We start from the raw sequence: 21906 nt of genomic DNA, 5'->3' as shown, positions 1-21906 counted from the left end.
AACACGGCAGAAGTTCCCGCCCCGCTCCCTGCTGCCCAGCGCCCACCCCGGGAAATTCCCGCCCAGGCCCCTAGCCACTCCTTCAGCAGAGGCCAGGGCAGTCGGGAAGCTGGGCTTCCTCCATCGGTCGCCGGGGGCAACCCAAGCCTCCAGCTCCGTGGCTGCCGCCATCTTGTCGGGTTAATTTGCATATCACTCCAATTGGCTGGTGGGCGTGGCTTGAGCGCAGCAGAGAGGTGGCTAATTTACATATTTCTCTTTTATTATACAGGATAGATATCAAAATCAGTATTTTACTGGTTGTGTGAAATAAAGAAAATGCCAGTGTAGATTCTACATTATCTCTAGAAAGAAACTCAAACAAGTGATTATCCCTAGAGAGGACCTACATGGTTTTAAAGTTGCTCAGAACTACATGTTAATGGTTCTAACACCTTTATTGTCTTGTCCTAGGATTTTGCCTAAGTGTTACCTAACCAGTTTGCCATAGCTGGTTTTTATTTAAAAATGGGTCTTAATAGTCCTAGCTGGTTTGGTTCAGTGGATAGAGCATCGGTCTGTGGACTGAAGGATCCCAGGTTCAATTCCAGTCAAGGGCACATGCCCGGGTTGCAGGCTCGATCCCTGGGGATCGAGCAGGAGGCAGCCAATCAATGATTCTCTCTCATCATTGATGTGTCTATTTCTCCCTCTCCCTGAAATTAATAAAAATATTTATTTTTTAAAAATGGGTCCTAATATTCTAGGTGAAATTTCATTGTTCCCTTCATTTATTTATATCTTTGAGTTAAAGAGTGGATAACAGTGTAACTGCTTGTTAACCTTAGTTTTATAGAATCTGTTAATATTGTAGTTAAGCTGCAAAGCTACTTTGGTTATACAATACTCAGTATTACCAGTGGGGGATACGTACCAAGATGTATCCAGTAGACGCCTGAAACTGCCAATAGTATGGAACCCTATATGTATACTATGATTTTTCCTATACATACATACATATGATAAAGTTTAATTTCTAAATTAAGCACAGTAAGAGACTAACAATGACTCATAAAAAATAGAGCAACTCTAACAATATACTGTAATAAAAGTTATGTGCATGTTTTCTCTCACTTTCTCTCTCAAAATATGGAATTATTGTGGATAACTGAAACCACTGAAAGTGGACCAGTGGATAAGGAGGACTTCTGTAGGGAACTTATTCCTTCAAACATGCCATATCAACATACATGTGTACAAGTAAAGGTAGAGGGTAAATGATAAATTTTCAGACTTTGACAATTTTTCCCAAACAATATGATCTTTCATACTAAAGGTATCTTCTAGGAGAGCAAACAATAAATTTTCCCTTGTTGGATAAAGCCCAAGGGGAAAGGGGGGTAAGGAAATTTTCCTTGCCTCTAACAACTTTCATCCGATACATAGTTTCATTTTGCTGTATTTCTGGCCAGTGGGGAAAGAAGCTAACTAGAAATGCTGATTTAAGTTCTTTTCCTCCTCCATTTATTTGTTCTAGTGTCACAAGTCACAGCAGCTAGTTCAGGAACTGGTGTTTTTAAGACGGGGCGATTTCAGGTAAGACAATCACTTTTCCTTGCTTTGATTCCCCTTTTGGGGGGAATATATATTTAACAGAATTATTACCTACCTTTTGGGACCTAATTGCCAATTTGATGATATATTTCTTTTGTATAGAACTTTATAGCTCTTACTATTTTTCCCTATTCAAAATAATACATGCTATTAAAGAAAATATGGAATACTTAGAACAGTAGATAAATAATAGAAAATGATACTATCTGCCTATCCTTCCACCCTCCCCAGGATTACTTTTTGGGGTGTTCTTTCCTTCCATTCCTTTTTTCCTGTATATGTGTATACCTAAAATTGCCCTTGCTTCACTGAACTCTGAATGATACTTTATAGCTTTTCCCCCATCTAATGATTTATTTACCTAACCATTCACCTGTTATTTTATTAGTCATTAGGTTGCTTTTCCAACATAATGATTACAGTAAACAATTTTGTATATAAAATATTTTTCATGTTTAGGAAAATCTTTTAGGATTAATTTCTGAAGTAAAAATACTAGGTCAAGTGATTATATCATTTTATTTTCCCAGTTGGCCCAACAAGGGAACATGTTCTGGCTGTTAGGATACAGTGCCAAGCAAGCTTAGAAAATCATTTTTATTACTAATTTAACAACTACTTTTCAATTATTCTTGTCAGCCAATGGTTGTTGGCACCAGTTCAACAGCAATAAGAATCCCCAATTTGGGGTGCTGTGAAGAAGGAAACTTTATTCAGTGCAAAACATCTCAATTGTGATACAGCATGGCTATGAAAACAGCATGGCTGTGAGGCAGGCCTGAGGCCAGGCTCCACTCTGGCTAGACAGCTCTGCTCCTTGCTGGTCTGGGCTGCTCCATACTGTAAACTCTGGGCTGCACTGATCTGCTTTGCTCTGCTCTGGTGAGATACCTTCAGCTAGGGAAATGCAATCATCAGCTTTTGGTGGAGAGGGAAAGTATGCTCCCAGAACCAGAAAGGAGCTGATTTATATAGACTGAAGTTCCCCACCCATGGTCCCTGATTGATCCACCCTCATGCAAATGAAGACTCCCAATTCCTCACAGTTTGGTCCAAAAGGCACAGGACAGAATAGAGCCACTTTGATTGGTTGAAGAAGTTGATAACTGCTCAGCTCTGATTTGGTGGAGAAAGCATCTGTCCTATTGGTTAAAATATTCTAGGAATTCTTTTGTAAGGGCTGGATCAGATGGCAGAAATAATGCAGGCAGGTAGTTCAGTGCAGGTTTCTCCCTAAAGGACAGTTTGTTTGAGAGGCCCCTGTATGAAAATGGCTGCTAAGCTCTGTTTTTGTTTTGTTTTGTTTTGTTTTCATTTGAGGCCACTTAGCCACCAGGAGCCCTTCTTAGTAGGTATCTTTTTCTCAGGGTTCACATTTTCATGATAATGCTTGGTTGTGTTGATTCTTGACGCTTAGCTGGCATTTAACATTTATTGGATTTAATCTTTGCAGTTTTTCTTATTCACAAGAAATCTCCAACATTCCATGACCAGTTGTTATTTATATTTTTACTAAGATTTGAATGTGAGTCTGGTGCATTAGATATAAAAGTAGTAATTTACTTAGTAAGCTTAGCCAGGCACTTAGAATATACATCTAATCTGTATATCTCAGTACAGATGTGTTGTTCTCTATAATGATATTCTATTTATTTTCACAATAAAAAATGGAGGGACTATGTAAAGGGATAATCAGCCTACTTACTGGCTAGGAAATAAAGTGTTTCTGTTATTTACTTTTTGAATGGTCCATTCTAAACATTGAATATTAGGGACTTTTAAAAGAATCTTACTTTGGTCTCTTTCCATTAGGTTTCAGTTGCAATGGATGATGCCCAGAAAGAGGGTAAAAATAAGTCTGAAGATGCAAAGTCTGTTCGTTTTGAATCCAGCACTTCAGAATCCTCAGTGCTATCAAGTAGTAGTCCAGAGAGTACCCTGGTGAAGCCAGAACCTAATGGGATGACCATCCCTGATATCTCTTCAGATATGCCAGATGGTGCCCACAAAACTCCTGCCTCAGAAGCAAAGTCAGAAATTGGGCAGCCTACCAAGGTTGGACGTTTTCAGGTGACAACTACAGCAAACCAAGTAGGTCGTTTCTCTGTATCAAGAACTGAAGATAAGGTCACGGAGGCAAAGAAAGAGGGACCAATGGCATCTCCTTTTATGGATTTGGAACAAACTGTTCTTCCTGCTGCGATACCAAAGAAAGAAAAGCCTGAACTGTCAGATCCTTCGCATCTGAATGGACCATCTTCTGACTTGGAGGCTGCCTTCCTAAGTAGGGATGTGGATGATGGTTCAGGTAGTCCACACTCCCCCCCTCAACTGAGCTCAAGGAGCCTTCCTATCCAAAATCTAAGTCAAAGCCTTAGTAACTCACTCAACTCCTCTTACATGAGTAGTGACAATGAGTCAGATATTGAAGATGAAGACTTAAAGTTAGAGCTGCGACGACTACGAGAAAAGTACGTATGTTTTCTCCTATGAAGAATAATGGCAAAATTAAGACCTAACTCGTGGTGCCTATATTAGTATTCTTTTCACTACAATATGCTTATGTCTCATTTCTTTTTTTTTATTTATTTACTAGAGGCCCGGTAGATGGATTCATGCACCGGTGGGGTCCCTCAGCCTGACCTGCACCCTCTCACAATCCAGGAACCCTCAGGGGATGTTGGAGGCCCAGTGCACAGATTTGACCCAGTCCCCGCAGGCCAGGCCAAAGGACCCTACTGGTGCACGAATCTGTGCACTGGGCAGGTTTCAGCCTGATCCCCACAGGCCAAGCTGAGGGACCCCACTGGTGCACAAATCCATGTACTGGGCCGGTTTTGGCCTGATCCCCTCAGGCCAGGCTGAGGGGCCCTTAGTATGCATATAAGATCTTTGGTTAATCGCCCCCCCTTCCCTCTGAGATTCATCATTCTGTTCCATGTTTCCATGCCTGTGCATTGAGTGTCTGCCCCCTGGTGGTCAGTGTGCATCATAGCTACCAGTTGACCAGTTGCTTAGTTTAAGATTGTTTGGTTTCTTATTTTTATTTTTAATGGTTTTTTGTTTTGTTATTGAACAGTATGGCTTCTTCATATATTTTGTATATTAACCCCTCATCAGATATATGATTCTGCAAATACAGGGTCTCCCAAAAAATGTATACAAACTTTAACAGCTGATAGCTCAATTTTGAAAATGAAATGTATTTTAACAAACACTGCCTTTATAATTATTCAAAGTGTGTGAATACATTGTTGGGGATACCCTATATTATATGTATTACAAATATTTAATAGTTTGCCTTTTCATTTTATTGATTATTTCCTTTTCTGTGCAGAATAATCCTTTTGTCTAATTATTGGATTAAAAGAGTTTATAGTAATACTAGTGGCCCAGTGCATGAAATTCATGCACATTAAAAGGGGATTAATTAGAGGAAATATTTTAATATTGCTATTTGCCCTTTCTCTAAAATAGAAGTGTCAGAGATGAAAGAAAATTAGTAAAATGTATATGAAAATCTTCCTCCTGTCAGAGTCTGGGGCACACCACGGGACTCAGAGTCAAATCCCCACCCACCCACATGTGCCTCAAAATTGCACGAAACCTAGATCTGGCTGGCCCCCCGACATTGGGCTAGATCCAGACTCGGCCAGTCCCACCCTTGTCAAGCCTTGCTGGGCAGGGGGCGCAGCCTCAGGTTCCCTGGCCCAGCGCTGGGGTGTGGGGCGCGGCCTGAGGTCCCCCAGCCTGGGCTGGGGCGGGAGGCACACCTTGAGGTCCCCCGTCAAGCCCTGCCAGGTGGGGGACACAGCCTGAGATCCCCTGTCAAGCCCCGCTAGGCAGGGGGTGCGGCCTCAGGTCCCCTTGCCCGGTGCCGGGGCAGGGGACGTGGCCTGAGGTCCCCCGTCAAGCCCCGCTGAGTGGGGTGTGTGGCCTGAGGTCCCCTGTCAAGCCTCGAGGGGGGGTAGGCGCAGCCACAAGTCCCTGCTGATTGCTCATTAAGGCTCGTTACAGGAATTCGGCCTCCGCTGTGGGCACAGCCATCTTGTGTTACAGAAACCCCCGCCTCTGCTGTGGATGCCGCCATCTTTGTGGTGGAGTGACGATCAATTTGCATATTCCCTCTTTATTATATAGGATTTTTAAAATATATTTTTATTGATTTCAGAGAGGAAGGGAGAGAGAGATAGAAACATCAATGATGAGAGAGAATCATTGATTGGCTGCCTCCTGCACGCCCCCTACTGGGGATCGAGCCTGCAACCTGGGCATGTACCCTTGATCGGAATTGAACCTGGGACCCTTCAGTCTGCAGGCCAACATTCTATCCACTGAGCCAAACCAGTTAGGGCTATGTCTCATTTCTTTTAAAGAAAGGGTAATGGGCAAGAGCTAGTATCTGAATGTAGTTCTCATTGGGTCTCCTGTACTCATCAGGACCCACAGCATTTCTAGTTATAGAACTTTGTCAGCATCTTTTGTGTTATTGTTACTAAATTACTTTTATTAACAGCACTTTTTATAATTATTAACCTAGTCTTAGCTATTTATTAGTTTACCAAATGAACCAGTGTTAAAATGTTTTGTTGGTCATATTTGACAAACTGAATCAGAGTAGCAAATTCAGTTCTCCTGTGTATAACCTCAAAAGCCAGGAAATCTTTTTCTCCTACTATATCATCAACCATTTGTTGCCTGGGAGCTTGTTGGATTTTGGCTTGGGTAATGGAGGCCATCAAGATGAGTTGACAAACTAGAATCTCAAGGTGTAGTAGAAACTAGATTAAATACATTTGGGGCAAAGATTCAAAAGTAAGCACTTCAATGGAGGTTAAAGAATATGTAGTTAAGTCTTGTTTGAACAAAGGTGGTTTTAATATTTTTGAATTATGTCTGGTTATCTTTCATAGACATCTTAAAGAGATTCAAGATCTGCAGAGTCGCCAGAAACATGAAATTGAATCTTTGTATACCAAACTGGGCAAGGTTCCCCCTGCAGTCATTATTCCCCCAGCTGCCCCTCTCTCAGGAAGAAGAAGGCGACCCACTAAAAGCAAAGGCAGCAAATCTAGTCGCATCAGTTCCTTGGGCAGTAAAAGCCCCCAGCTTTCAGGTAAGAAGCCGTGGACCAGGTCAGCCATGGTGTCCCGTCTTTTATTTCTGTCTTCAACAGTGTATATAACCTATTGAACATTTGTTGTTTTTGTTAAATATCAAAAGAATTTAATTGACTTTCCTAATATTCTTACTTCCTTGAATTCTCTACTCCCCATATTTATAGTACCTCTTTTTTAATTTATGGAAGTAGACTGGTTGAGTTCAATGGCCTATTTCATTGTAATCTATATTGCTATCCATGGGTAGTCTTCATTTATAGTTGTTCTTAAGGATAAAACATTAGCTTTGCCTGGTAACACATACCTCATATTTCTCCAAACTCTTGGGCAGTTAGAAGAAAATATATTTCACCTGTACTTAGTAAAGTTCAGGTTGGTTCTTCCTTTCAATGAATGAATTGGTCATAATTGTGACTGGAATAAATATAAATTTCATATAGATATTTGAGTATGTCTTAAGTGATAATTTCCTTGGTTAAAGTTTTTATTCTATTTACCTATATTGGGACAAAGAATTTCCTAATGTTTGTAACTAAAAAATAGTTAAATCATAATCTCTTGTAATGAATTCTAGGTCTATTTAAATTGTGATAAACAGTTTTTACCCTTTGGTGAAATTATGGTAATGTTAACAGATAATTAGTTGAAAAGTAAAAAAGTCTGAAATAAGTGTATACCTCATATTTGCTCTGCAGGGCTAACAAATATGTTGGAGAGCAATTGCAAACTTTTTAGCAGCTTTCCATTCTCTGGAAGTTTTAGAGACCCAAATTTTCTCTAGCACCTTAGAACCAATTCAGTAGTAGAGATGTGATTTTAAGGAATAGCAACTATTTTTAACAATTCTTCTGTACTTGATCTGACATGCTTACAAGAAAAAGTAAGCAGACACTGCTTGCCAAACCTATTTGTATCATGATCCAACTCAGTGTTTTATAGTAGAGTTGTGGAACTGCAAAATGGAATTCTCTCGTATCTATATATTCTAGACCAGTGGTCGGCAAATTGCGGCTCGTGAGCCACATGCAGCTCTTTGGCCCCTTGAGTGTGGCTCTTCCACAAAATACCACGTGCGGGCACGCACGTACAGTGTGATTGAAACTTCGTGGCCCATGCGCAGAAGTCAGTTTTCGGCCTGGGCGAGTCTCTTTTGAAGAAGTACTGTTGATATTTGGCTCTGTTGACTAATGAGTTTGCCAACCACTGTTCTAGACCGGTGGTCGCCAACCTTTCGGACCTCATGTACCACCAGTGGTCCGCGAACCACCAGTTGGCAACCGCTGCTCCAAAAGTTTCCTTAAACCAGCTGTTGCCGACCTTTCGGACCTCGTGGACCACCAGAGGTCTGCAGACCACCAGTTGGTGACCACTGTTCTACACATCCACTCAGCTCAGATTTGTGATCCATCTAGGTTTTCTAAAGCTAAAAAACTTTCAGGATAATTTCCTATGGCCCTATTAACTGTTGATTCTCATGCCATTCCACACTTCCTCTCCTATTCATTAGTCATAGTTTTTGGCCCATTAATCACTCAGTGGGACAAATTGGAAGAATAAGGACAGTGCCTATTAAAGTGCATTGGGAAAGCTGTACTTGTTTCTTCATGCCACTTTGTCTTCTGGCAGGTAATTTGTCTGGTCAGAGTGCAGCTTCAGGCTTGCACCCTCAGCAAACCCTCCAACCTCCTGGCAACATCCCAGAGACTGGGCAAAATCAGCTATTACAGCCTCTTAAGCCATCTCCCTCCAGTGACAACCTCTATTCAGCCTTCACCAGTGATGGTGCCATTTCAGTACCAAGCCTTTCTGCTCCAGGTCAAGGTAAGAAAGTAAAACAACCGTCATCTTCCAAAAACATTAAAATGGAGATATTGCCATGTCCAGGACAAAAGCCTAATTGTTAAGGTGAGTTGGAAGACCAGTTGACCAGAACATTGCCTGTGTGTTGTACACTTCCAAGGATCTATGAGCTGAAGGGGTGGGAAGTGATTAGGTAGGTGCACTCATTGCTCCTATCAGGTGAAATAGCTTCTTTTCAAAGGATTACAGCAAAGGGTTAGGTTTGTGACTGATATGAAGGACTCATTTGGGATTTGCAAGTTATGACTAGACAGATTTCCTGCACTAAATTCTAAGGAGTTTTAGCAGTTTCTGAAAGCTAATTTGCTGGATTAGCTAATGTGGGCTTTTTAAATTTCTAAGTATGGGAGTAGCATACTAAGATGAATTGCCCTACAATTCAATTTTTTATATAGATTATTTACTTTTCAAATAGTTTTATTTATTAATGATTGCTCAGAACATTCCTGTAGAGGAAAGAGCTTCTAGTAACCTTAGAACAAGTATGAAGGGAGTTCACTGTCTGGGGAGAAAAGAATGGGGAAAATATGATAGGTAGCTTAGGTACCTTTGTCACAATTTCACTGAAATTGAAGATGTACTTTTTGGCAAGAGCTCAAACTACCTAGCATTATTCCCCTGTGAAAAGCTTTTTGCAGGTGGAGGGAATTGAGGCCTAATTTTCCTGTCCTGTATATTTGACCTTTCCCTAGAAGCTTGTTCTGTGTGTCACTGTAGCGCATTTCACCACTCCAGCCTCAAGTTTCTAACATCTTGTAGTTGTGTTCTGTCTCTTCTCTCTCTGTTCTTCCCTGTTTCTCCCCTCCCACAGGCTGTGCGAAGTTTAACTGTGCATCTGAGCAGGTGACATTCAAACCTGGTGGCAGGAGGACCCGATTTCTGAGTACGCCCTGCTTGGCTCTTTGTGTGTAACACCTTTACTCCTTCCTCGCCCTTGTTTTTCTGCTGCTTGGATCTGATATTTCACGCAGTCCATTTTCATTTGTCTTTGTATATCATTTACTCAGCGGCTTGGCTGAACTACTATTACCCTCAGAAGTTTGGGTCCCTACATTAATTATTATAAAAGATGTAGAAATAATAACAGGTTTCTATAAATTTCAAAATAACTTTCTGATAGAATTGCTTCTTCATAGATCCATGTAGATATGGTGTTAGGTTACATAGATTGCTGGGTCTTTCAGAATAATGAAGACTGGACCCTGGTAGGGTACTCAGTGGTTAGAGCAGTGGTTTCCCAACTTTTTTTTGGCCATGCCCCACCTAAGCATTTCTAAAATCCAGATGCCCCCCCTGTGATATATAATTCTTATTATTCAAAAAGTGAACTCCTACTCACTATTTTAGGAAGCCTAAAAGGCCGTTAACTTGGCCTAAACAAGCTTCCAAAGAACATGGCATCCATGAAAGAGAAAAATAAAAGAACGAAAGGACAGGTGAAGTACTGAGGAAGAAATCACTAAGAAAGTGTTAAAAAATAATATGAAGAAGTTTCAAAACATAATAGAGAACTGAAATTCATAAATATGTCACTATATATTTATATATGTATATGAGGCCCTTAGAACCATAAGAAATGCAAAAATTCACTGTTAATAACTCATTCTTGAATTGGCCCCCTTAAAAATCAAACTGCCTCCCTGTGGGGTGTGTGCCCCACGTTGGGAACCACTGGATTAGAGCATCTTCTTGATAAACACCAAGGTCAAGGGTTTGATTCCCAGTCAGGGCACATACAAGAATCAACCAATGAATGCATCAATAAGTGGAACAACAAATCAATGCCTCTCTCTCTCTCTCTCTCTCCCTCCCTTCCGCTGCCCTTCCTTCCTCCTCCTTACTCTCTCAAATCAATCAATGGTTTTTTTAAAAAAAAATAATAATAATAATGAAGACAATTTTTGTCCTATTCAGTGCTGCCCATGTTGATCACTGATGCACTTAGATCCTGGCATTAGGTAAAAGTTACACCCTAATTTTCAGAGGAGACTGGAATCTTTTTCTGGTCAATTAAGCAACCATCTATCAGTTGAAAAGATGCTAGAATTTTCTCATTGGATCCTTTCACCACCACTACCTTCTAATTTCATAAAATCAGGTGTTGAAAGGGTTTCAGTGTAGTTACTCTCATAAAGCATTTATTCTGTTGAAGACCAAATCCCAGCACCTGCAAGTGAAAATGGTATTTTTACCTTAATTGCTGAGATTTCCAAGCCTTCTCCTTAAAGGCACAATAGCAAAACCTCTCCACCCATCTTTCCCAACGGTGAAAAGATGATGACACCTGTCTTCTAGGGTTGTTCTACAAATCACATACATGAAACAGGCAGCACGGGAGAAGCACACATCATTTCCCTCTGATGGGCCCGCAAATGTAAATGGAAATAAATTTTTTAAAATGAATGTAGGGCTTAAGTAGAAAACTTTTGCTAGAGTTTAAATAAAGGTCTCTGTTAAGGTCTCAAACTTCTGATGTGGTTATTGAAGTGCTTTTTAAATGCATGTGCTAAGGCCATCAATATTTCTGAGTATGGTTCAGAGGTCCTTGGGCCTCTCATATCACTAGCCAAAGCTAATTAACAAAGGTGTGGAAGGCATTACCAGTTTGGTAGTTTTCCAAGCGTGTGTGATTTTTGAGCATTCATATAACTTTCTGGTTAAACTAGGCTGGACCAAGCATACTAACATCTTGATGCTTAAATAAGCATTTAATTTATATGTCCAGCTAGAAAGATGAAAAGACATTAATAGTAGGAGGCAAGTGTTATACAACCTGAAATGTCTAACGGAATAAAGAGAACCAAGGCTTTTTTGTAAAATATAATGTGGTAGATACCACTTCAAATTAATTCAATGAATTCTCATCACACTCTTAAAGGTAGGTGGTATTACACTCTTTTTGAATAAAAGTGTTTAGAAATATTAAAATCTTATCGCTTCCTGCTGGGTCTAAAATGAAAGGTGACATCAGTATACTAGTATATCTTATAAGCCTTGGTGACCAAATTGCAGGAGGCAGATTTAAAGCAAATGTGGAAAGAAAAACCAGGTGCTTATAGGCATGGAGGTCTTACCAGTTTGGGATGCATTATTCTATGCTCTCCAAATAGATAATGGTTTGGAAGCATGGCTTGCCTTAATGCTTTATTTATGTTCAAAAGTTGCTTGTTTTCCATATACTTTTAAAGATTTTTCTAGAGGGGAAAGTACTAGTATGTACTAGGATGTCTAGGATGTGGAAATATATTAGCCAATTTAAATTAATTGAAAACTGTAACAATGGTATTATCTATCAGCCCACTGTGGTAGAATTGCTAATGCATTTACTTGAGTGCTTTTTAACAACCCAGCAGGAGAAACAGAAAGCGGGACAGGGTCAATGGAAAGACTGCTTGGGTATTTGAAATTCAAGCAGTGAGATCTGAGAGACTGGAGTTCTTCCCCTCCCAGACCTTAATGCAGAGCATTGCACTTCTAGATACAAAGATTGGGTATGGAAATCCAGCTTCTGTCAGCTAGGTACCACAGCCCATCATATAACCAAGTCAAAGCTAACAGCCAGAAAAATACATCCCATAGAACTACATCTGTGGCAAGGGCTCCAGGTCCTACCAGTCTGTCCCCCTCCTGCTTTCTCTTGCTGGGACTTTGTGTGCTGTTTGGAGATTCTAAATATTTTATACTGATGTTTCTTTATTTTTAACACATTGCTCTCTCTTTGTGCTTCAGGGAAGATGGTGAAAAAAGTCTGTCCTTGCAACCAGCTCTGTAGTAATTATCTTTTATTTTTCTGTTACTTTTGGTCCTTGATTGCAAAGCCTGTTATCCTTGAGTTCTTTGAACCCTGAAGCCTCACAACTCCCTGATTCCCAATTTCCATCTCTCTAGTTCCGCACCCTTTTCTAATATATTATTTAACATGCTTATTTGCTGACCACTGGCTATCCTTCCAGATTAAGAAATCACCTCATAGTCAGTGTTTTCATTGATGACTCCCTGCAAGCCTGCCTCTGTGGCATTATGGCTTGATAAGCCCATGGATATGTACAGAGAGATCAAGGACTCCTGACTCCTTTGTGAAAGAATTTGTTAGTTAACAAAATGTGCCGGCCACTGGAAAATCAGCAGTGGTCACAGCATACAAGAGCCCATTACCCCACATGTGCTAGGTTGGTGAGGTGAAAGGCACAACTTTGTAGAGTCTGGCTTCTTAGATTGGTAGCTTTTCATTAAAAGTGCAGGCAGTTCAACAACCCCACAGGCCACCTAGGTCAACCAGAAAACGCTATACTTGGGATATACTAGGCAGTAAGTTGTGGCTACTAATAGGTTATTGTTACTAGGATCTGGCGGTGTCAGGATGGGGAAAACGTATTATAGCAGGAGAAAATTGAAGAACAGATTTTGGGTGGTTCAGCATACACTTACTTTTGAGAGCTTTTCAGCAGAACTGAGAAAGGTTAGTCAGTATACTCTGGAAGGAACACAGTGTTCTCAGAAATGTTTGCATTAAAAATGTTCTTAGACACTTTATTACTGAAATGGACTAAATCCACAACATGTTCTAGTGTTTATAGTCAACTTTTCCCAGGAGTTTATTTCTAGTCAGAAAGGGATGTGTTTATTTCCTTTAATGGGAAAACCTGTTTTCAGAAGCCAGAATAAGAAGGTCAACTGTATGGTTGACTCTCCCTCAAGGTATAAACCTTACCTTCAGAATCCACTACTGTGTAATATAAGTTAAAGTGAGACATGAGATTTGGTCAGACAGGGGCCTCACAGCATGAAAAGCAACAAGCATGAGACCAGAGCAAGGGGTCTCCCAGCACGAGCTTTGTAATTGGTGTTCACCTCACAGAGCTTCTTGTATTTGGCTTTGACAGCTCTGCTCACTTGGGATAGTGTCTGGTTTTGTTTTAATTGGCTCACTTACCATCAAGCTCATTAAGCAATCACCATTCGAACCAGATGGTGGTCCTCATGCATGATATGCTTGCCTTCTGGACTTCACCATCATGACTGCCATCCTCACTGCCTCTTCCTCCCTCCCATTCCACCACTGTCTCACTCTCACTGTTCGAGGAAGGCTGTTTCCTGTGCCATAGGGGAACTTACTCTTCCCTTTACACTGTACGTGCAAGAGCAATTCCCTGTGGCTCTCGTGGGCACTGAGAAGGGAGCTAGCACACACTACAGTAGTTCCATGTCAAGCCTTGGTGGTAAGAAGCATGTGACCTTCCTCTGCAGCTTCACCTCCGAATTAGCTGTTTCTCGAGTACTGACATGCTTGTGTGTGCCATCTCTGGATAGTGTGGTATAAACTTGACCAGCAATGGATCATAAAGGGCTTTTCAATGGCAGAGTTGCTTCAGGTATGCTGCTGTGCTCCAGTGCTGCTTTGACCTTGAAAGCAGGAAAATGTATGCATTTATGTAGCCCCCAGCATTACTGGGATATCTTAAGGCCTAGTGCTCACAACTTAGTAGCTTTTATTTATTCTATAGCAAATGTGATATCTGCTAAGAAGGTGGGGTGAGGGTATACAAACAAGACCATGACTCTTCTCTCCCTCTTCCCTAAAACTTGCCTCTTCGCATAATCTTCAGTGTGCCCTCCAGCAGAGCCGAAATCAGGCAGGACACAGACTCCTTTCTTCTCATCAAACTATAGAAATAGAACTCCTTCATTGCACCTCAAAGCTTCCTCCTCCCTTTTGCACCCCTGCCTCAGCTGAGTGTTCCTATTGCTTCCACATAAGAGTGCTTGCTGTTCTGGGAAAGGGGGTGGAAGGGCTGAGGATCCTGGAACCAGTTGAAACTGAGTTCATCTTCAGGAAAAGCATGCCTTCTTGGAGTTGAAAGATTCAGGCAAACAGTAAACCTCCCTCACAAGTAAACTTGGTTCTTCACTCATAGGAAATTGGGAAAGGTTGAAGCCTTATTTCCTCTCAAATTTATGTTTACAATTTGTGTTTATGGGGTCCACGTGAAAAGTGTTTTTGAACAGAGCATGCTGTTTCTCTTACCACCTCTTTCCATTAAGGAATGGCTAAAGATTATGGCCAAGTCCCACATGGCTTGGGAACTATGTCTTTTCCTGGGCCAAACACCTGTCTTTGCATTTCTGTAACTCCCACTCGAACCCTGTCCCAGTGCTCAAGAAATCACCTTGTTTGCCCTGCGTTCTCTAACACTCTAGAACAGCTAGCCTCACTGACCATCCCACTCTTCCCTCATCGATGCTGGAAACGTTTACTGGCAGTACGTTTCAGTCCTCTGAGATGCTATGTGAATGGGCTGAAAGAGGGCCCTGCCCTTTGTACCAACCATGGTCCTGAGTTCTTTAGCCTTCCTTACCTGCAGCTCCTGAAGAGAATCTGGTTTCATTGCCCTGTTATGGCAAAACATTTGGCTAAATAAGGACTTGGAATCTTCCTTTGTTGCATGGCTTCCCAATCCATCCTCCCCATTCTGTGGCTTGCCATTCATCATTCTGTGAAGCTTTTCCTCTTCATTAAATTATAATCCAAACACCATGTAATGGTTATATTCTGTTGCTTCTTCTAACTCTAGGGACCAGCAGCACAAACACTGTTGGGGGGACAGTGAACAGCCAAGCTGCCCAAACTCAGCCTCCTGCCATGACCTCCAGCAGAAAGGGCACATTCACAGATGACCTGCACAAGTTGGTGGACAATTGGGCCCGAGATGCCATGAATCTTTCAGGCAGGAGAGGAAGCAAAGGACATATGAATTATGAGGTAAGTTTTCCTTTTTTTCCATTTTCCTAATCGATTAGTGTCACTTAGCACATCTGAGACCATGCTTAACATTTCAGGCTGTGATCTACTTTAGTAGCTCATTAATTTTAACACTTTTTTAAAATACGGTTTTATTGATTTCAGAGAGAAGGGAGAGAGAGATAGAAACATCAATGATGAGAGAGAATCATTGATCGGCTGCCTCCTGCACGCCCCCTACTGGGGATCGAGCCTGCAACCCTGGCATGTGCCCTGTCCGGGAATCAAACTGTGACCTAGTCCATGGGGTGACGCTCAACCACTGTATCACTCCAGCCAGGCAATTTTAATACTTTTAGAAAAACAAGACAAAAATCACCCAAGTACCCTTTTATTTTTCCTTCCCTGAATCCTTCACTCCTTATTGGTCAACTCAATTTTTTCTTCCCTTTCCTTTATTACCCTGAACTGCATGCCCGTCGTCATACACAAACAGACACACACACACCACCACTCAGTTCCAAACTGAATGGTTATTCTCACCTGTTAGGTAAGTGTAAAGAGCCAATAATTATTATTATGAAAGGGTTTATAAGAGTAGAACAGCCCCAGTTGTAAAATTGTATTTTTGTATTGCCCATTTCACACTCACGCATGTTATGCCTACACCACACTTTACAATGAGTTGTTTTGTTTTCAGGGCCCTGGAATGGCAAGGAAGTTCTCAGCACCTGGTCAGCTGTGCATCTCCATGACCTCAAACCTGGCTGGCCCTGCCCCCATCTCTGCAGCATCAGCTACCTCTCTAGGTCACTTCACCAAGTCTATGTGCCCCCCACAGCAGTACAGTTTTCCAGCTCCTCCCTTTGGCACTCAATGGAGTGGGACGGGTGGCCCTGCACCACAGCCACTTGGGCAGTTCCAGCCTGTGGGGACTGCCTCCTTACAGAATTTCAACATCAGCAATTTGCAGAAATCCATCAGCAACCCCCCAGGTTCCAACCTGCGGACCACTTAGACCTAGAGACATTAACTGAGTAGATTTGGGGACAGGAAAGAGTGCTGAGTGATTGGGGGTGGAGGGGTTAGTAGCCTATATACTAACTACTAGTGCTGCATTTAACTGATTATTTCTTGCCAGAAAGGAATGTTTTTAATACTGCTTAGAGCCCTCAAAATGGAGAGTCTTCCTCCCCTTCACCATTAATTGGAGTGGGACAAGAAGGAAAGAGCAGCTTTCTTGTGGTGGGGTAGCTTCAACTTGTGCTTTCCTGTTTACCTGTACCCAACAGTGAGGGCTAGGAAAGAGAAGGGCTTTTATCAGGAAGCTATTAGAGTGCTCAAGGGAAAACCAAACCCCACCTGTATTTTTAAGTGGGTGTAGCTCTTAATTTTGGTACCTACCCCAAGTCCCTCATTCCCTCAAGAATCTAAGCCACAAGACAAAAGTATTGGGTTCTTTCTTACCCTGTTCCTCCACCCCCCCCCATTCTCCCCCCCCCCTTTTTTTTCTCTCTCTCTTTCTTTAGAACCCAGTGAAAAACACCAGAAGACTGAAGTTTCAACCCTTTCTTATGATAGGTCATTAGTGCTTTAAGCAGATGATATCAGCAGCTTTGACTGCAGCATTAGTAATTAGGAAAAAAACGTTCCCTGCGGACATGTAACTTTGCCATCAGTTTTGATGTGGAAACACTGTGATATATAAATGTTGTTGGACAACAGTAGTTTTAAGATGAAAATATGAAAGGTTTAAAAGGTTGAAAAAAAAGCTAGCTCTGTCCTTTACTTATTGAGACACTTTAACGTTTTCCTTTGTATTTCCATTGTATTAGATAAATAAATGTGAATGTAAAATTGTATAAATTACTTACTTGAATACTTCTGTTCTCCCAGTATTGCTTGCTGGATATTTTAGTGCCTTGGACTTCTATTGCTTTTGCCATTAGCGTCAACTTCTCATCAGACCCCAGATCAGCAAAGGGCATGTGGGAGGAAATCTAAGGCCCAGGTGACCCCAGCAGTGGGTTATGCCAAAGGGAAATTGAGAGTGTTTTTAAGTCACTTAACAATTTTGTCTAGAGCAGGTGTGAGATGAGCAGGTTGAGAAATTAAGTTGACATCAGTGCTTGAAAGCAGAAAGTTCTGTTTCAGGAATAGTGAGGAGGAGTGCTGTAATAAAATTGGGCAATTTAAAAGATTAAAGGAGGCGTGGGACAAGTGAAAGAAAAAGACTAAGGTATGGGAGAACAAACTTGTTTGAAGTAATGTGATGCCTGGCCATAGCCTTACTCATTGAGCTGGGCTTGAACAGACCTAGAAGAAATGGCTGAACATGGGAAGCGAGAGGGGGTTAGTTTTGAAGTTGGAAAACGTGATAGTGAAAAGTGTCACAGATGGAGAAAGTTGCTCTAAAAAAAACTGTTTGGATTGCTTTCCTCTTGTTGCAAATGTACCAGGCATTTCTCAGCTTGGGGTATTGTATTTTTGTGGAAAGTGGAACCACATCTGAAGTAAGCATTATAGGAAAGAATCATATTCTTCCTGTTCTTCTATGTCCAAATGGTTGCAGGATCATAATCTGTTGTGCCACCTTTATTTCTGCAATTGCAACTGATATTCTCACATTTCATTTTAACAAATATTCTCCTTAAGTAATAACTGCAACCAACCAGTGTTATTTAGTGCTATGCCTAGTTATAATGGGCAGTTCTATTATTTTCAGAGCTTTCAGGAAATACTCTCCTAATTGGCTAACTAGGGGTCTCTATTATCTCTGAAGATGGGGAAAAAGTTAGGACTCTTAATTTTTTGGGTGCTTCTTGTCTTGACTCTTGAGTTGGGAAATTGACATATTTCCAACCTCTTACCCACCTCAACGGCACATCCCAGGAATCACCACAATAGGAAGAGCCTATTTGGCTCTCCTATCCTGTTGTCCCTTCGTGGGCCCTGTTTCTTTACATTAGCCTAGGCCCCAATGATGCAAATGAAAGCTGAAGGTTTTAGGAAGGTAGAAATGAAAAGGGCAGAGGTTCCAAGTCCTCCTTCAAAATTGTTTACTTATTCTCTGCTTATAATTCTTGGGGAGATGGTAAGAGTAAGGAATAGAACAAAGAAGGTGGCCAAATTAACGAGAAATGGACCACCTAAGACAAATGAAACAATACTTTTTACTAGAGAAACAAGCAAGCCAAATGCAGCACATTGTTTGTTATTTTGGTTCAATAATTTTGGGATCTCTTCATTCACAAAAAAGAAAGAACTGGTTTTATTTACTGTTGATTTTTTTTTTTTCCTTCCTGTGGATGAAATAACTGAAGCCTAGAGGAATGAACTAGCTACTGAAATGTTTAAATTATTTTTGTGTTAATAGTACACTTTGAGTATCTTTTTCCACATTAAAAAATCTTTCTGAATTATAAATGTTTTCCTTACATTATTTAACAATGTATACTGTTTAAAAAAAATGAATAAACAATTCAAACCTTGGGTTTCTCCGCAGCCGTTAATTGTACATTTTGCACTAACTCTGGGTGTTGCGCTTCTTGTAAGATTGCGCTTTGTGCTTCAGTTTGTAACCTTTGTAGACTTATTTAATGAAACCATTCAAATAAACCAAACTTGCTTTTGATGAGTTGTGGGGTTTCATTCCCAACCAATTCATTTTTCATGATTTCATTAGCTGTTTTGTGTGCAATTTATAAATGGATTCCTAACTTTAGTGGCAGTTCTGACCTGAACTATGGTTATGCTGCAGACAAAGATGATATTCTGAAGATGATAAGAATATCAAAATCAAAAGATGGCTATATAACCAAATCTGCACAATAGGTGAGATAAAAGAGAAATCAGCCCTAGCCGGTTTTGCTCAGTGGATAGAGTATTGGCCTGTGGACTGAAGGGTCCCGGGTTTGATTCCGCTCAAAGGCACATACCTCAGTTGCAGGCTTTTTTTCTGGCCTGGGCCCTGGTCAGGGCTTGTGCAGGAGGCAACCAATTGATGTGTTTCTCTCACATCAATATTTCTCTTCTTTCCCTCTCTCTTCCACTCTCGTTAAAAATCAATGGAAAATTATCCTCAGGTAAGGATTAAAAAAAAGAGAAATTAGGGTAAGCCACTGCCTCTTCATCTTCCCAAGAAATAGAAATGGATTACTGCCTTCTGTTCTTTAAGAGTTCCTTGCCTCAGGTTCCCAGCTTCCCACAAATTAATGTTATTCAAAAAAATAAAAGCCACTGCTTCAAGATTAGATTAAAAGGTACAGCCCAAAAATGCACCTTAAAAAGTAGACTTGCAAACTCATTATTTGAGGGAAAGAATTATGAAACATCTAGAAAGCATGATGGAAAAACAATTTATTGTTAAGATGGGTTTATCACACATCTGAATGGGGAACTATATACAGCAACTTACGTTTTCTATTTTGTTACCAAATAATGGATTTATTTTGTGTTCTTGAAATTCCTTTTCTTTGGCTTTACATCATTGTCCCCCTAATTAAATGAGAGGTTAACATGGATGAAGATCAGCCTGGACTCTGATGCACAGGAGTCAAACACCACTCCACACTTTGTTCCAAGCGTGACGTACAGTCCTTGTGTGGGCAACATTGGAACTTGGTGCCCTAAAGTGAAAGGCAGACACCCAGTAATGTAGGTCGTTGTTAAAAGTTGGTGCTTGGTAGTATGGCTTATGTTACTTTCAGCCACTGGTGATGCCTAAAATTTCTGTATTTATTAATATAATAGGAATAAATAATGAGCATCAAGAGCCCAAGAAAAGGTATTTAATCTACCCAAAGCCTACTCAATGTGCAACAAGCTTTTCTTTTTTCTTTTTCTTTCTTTCTAGGTTTTAAAACTTTTTATTTGCATATTTAAAAAATTGTGCATTCCAATAATTAAAATCATTTGAACAAAAAAAAATGGCACTCTGATTAAACTGCATTTTACAGCCCGCAGGACCCCTTGGACCAGCTTGGTTTAACTCTAGATTTCACCTTCATCCCACCCAGCTCGTTCCTTCACCAAAATGCAAGTTGTCCCCCTTCCCCACCAGCCAGCCAGGCAGATGGGAGCGGCAGTAATTCTGATGTGAAAAGGGGCAGCACAGTCACTTAAACTGATCCCACCTCTTTGCATCTTACAAAGTTAAACAGCTAAAAGAAGTAAAATAAGAAGGCAATGCTTGTGGAATGTACAGTGCATATTGGCGGCACGTGCCTCATTACGATTTGCCTGCTTGCTTCTCCTGTTCATTTCTTTTGAAGGGAGTGGATTTTTCTCTTGTGTTTCTGTCTTCTTCAATTTCGACTTATCGAATTTCTCAATCTCAGCCATATCGGGTTTGTAAGACATGGCTGCAGAGGACGCCGAGCAAGGTGCACGAACGAGAGAAGTCCGATCGGCTCAGGGACCGCCGCCGAGTCGCAACAAGCTTTTTAAAGTACTTGTTTTCCAGCTGCTCAGCTTTATCTGCAGTAGGCTCCAGTAGTCATATCCTCTGGAAAAGTTCAGAAGGAAGCCAAGTAAATCCTTGGAAATAAAGCTCATTCCCTAGGAATATAATGAACAATTTCATGGCCAAAAAGCAGTTTTCTAAAGTCCCTCTGTGACAGTCTGGTGAGGTGACCTGAGCCTCTGTTAAGATGGATCCAATTTCCTTTTCTTCAACTCCTGGTTCTTCCTGTAGGAATCACAGTTTCCTATGCAAGAGAAAGCTGTTAAAATATAGCTGCCATGATTTTAAAATGAACTCACAGCTAGTAATTTCTGAATTAGTTAATGATCCTAATAAACTGAAAACCTAAGAATGAAAACTGTTATGAAGACATCCCTCTGTTAACTCTAAACCAGATTGTAAGTAATCTGACGGGCCCACTTTTCATAGGAAAAGCTCCTAATGCAGTCATACCTAAGCTTCCCACTAGGATTGCACAGCACAAGTTCTGGCTCTCAAACCAATTATCTTCTATTTTCTGCTATTCCTCTGTCATGATTCTACCCAACTTTTTTAAATGGAATGCTATTCCACCTTTAAAATTCATAGAACTAAACCCAGGTTCTCCAATATCTGTTCCTAAAACACTTTGCTACCTATTATGTGTTGGTTAACGTTGGGAGTTTGGAGGTGCGATTTTGCTTGTGGATTCTGGTGGCAAAGGCTTTGTGGGGTCCTGCTCCGGGTCACCATCTGGTTCTTCAGGACTGGTGTGGCGGCAGTCTGGTGTGATTCTGGTATAGACAAGGGCTTGACAGCACTGTCCCCTGCCTCTGGAACCATATCCCATATTTCAAAACTGTCTGCAAAGACAGAGATCACAGGAAAATGTAGCATCAACAAAGAAGGGAGTGTTCTCACATAAAGTACTGGAAAAGCAGGTCATAAGAAATCACATATCATGAGTGCCCAATGATAGTTTATAGATTCTCTCTCCCCAACTCCTAAAAGTACATTGAAACTTCTGTTAGGACAGTAAGGGAGCTAAATCTGTGCTACCGTCAGAACTGCTATCAATCCACTCTGGGTCCTCTTTCTCCTAAAACTTCATGGGGCTATAAAGCAGAAGGGATTTTTATACCTCTTTTTTT

General features: G+C 40.9%; 2 protein-coding genes across 24 annotated transcripts in view; one reads left to right on the top strand and one right to left on the bottom strand.

The window, feature by feature from the left end:
- Window positions 1-18949, top strand: part of WNK1 (WNK lysine deficient protein kinase 1) — a 146040-nt gene extending 127091 nt beyond the window's left edge. For 10 of the 21 annotated variants that reach the window (XM_014539451.1, XM_014539448.1, XM_014539440.1 and 7 more), the window contains 9 exons: window positions 1517-1575; window positions 3406-4064; window positions 6507-6709; window positions 8340-8534; window positions 9385-9477; window positions 12303-12344; window positions 14180-14206; window positions 15146-15333; window positions 16013-18949. In XM_014539451.1, the coding sequence (XP_014394937.1) occupies window positions 1517-1575; window positions 3406-4064; window positions 6507-6709; window positions 8340-8534; window positions 9385-9477; window positions 12303-12344; window positions 14180-14206; window positions 15146-15333; window positions 16013-16330 (1784 nt within the window). In that variant the 3' untranslated portion in view covers window positions 16331-18949. The remainder of the gene's footprint in view (window positions 1-1516; window positions 1576-3405; window positions 4065-6506; window positions 6710-8339; window positions 8535-9384; window positions 9478-12302; window positions 12345-14179; window positions 14207-15145; window positions 15334-16012) is intronic. The other 11 variants (XM_005865942.2, XM_005865941.2, XM_005865938.2 and 8 more) reach the window with 7 other exon arrangements.
- Window positions 18950-19656: 707 nt separating this feature from the next.
- RAD52 (RAD52 homolog, DNA repair protein) overlaps window positions 19657-21906 on the bottom strand; it is a 55796-nt gene continuing 53546 nt past the window's right edge. For all 3 annotated transcript variants that reach the window (XM_005865925.2, XM_005865926.2, XM_005865927.2), the window contains exons 11-12: window positions 21412-21618; window positions 19657-21020 (exon numbers count right to left, since the gene is read on the bottom strand). In XM_005865925.2, the coding sequence (XP_005865987.1) occupies window positions 20959-21020; window positions 21412-21618 (269 nt within the window). In that variant the 3' untranslated portion in view covers window positions 19657-20958. The remainder of the gene's footprint in view (window positions 21021-21411; window positions 21619-21906) is intronic.

The sequence above is a fragment of the Myotis brandtii genome, unplaced genomic scaffold (genome assembly GCF_000412655.1).
Source record: "Myotis brandtii unplaced genomic scaffold, ASM41265v1 scaffold216, whole genome shotgun sequence".
NCBI lineage: Eukaryota > Metazoa > Chordata > Mammalia > Chiroptera > Vespertilionidae > Myotis > Myotis brandtii.
The sequence above is the reverse complement of the archived record's forward strand: the minus strand, read 5'-3'. Positions and strand labels throughout refer to the sequence as shown.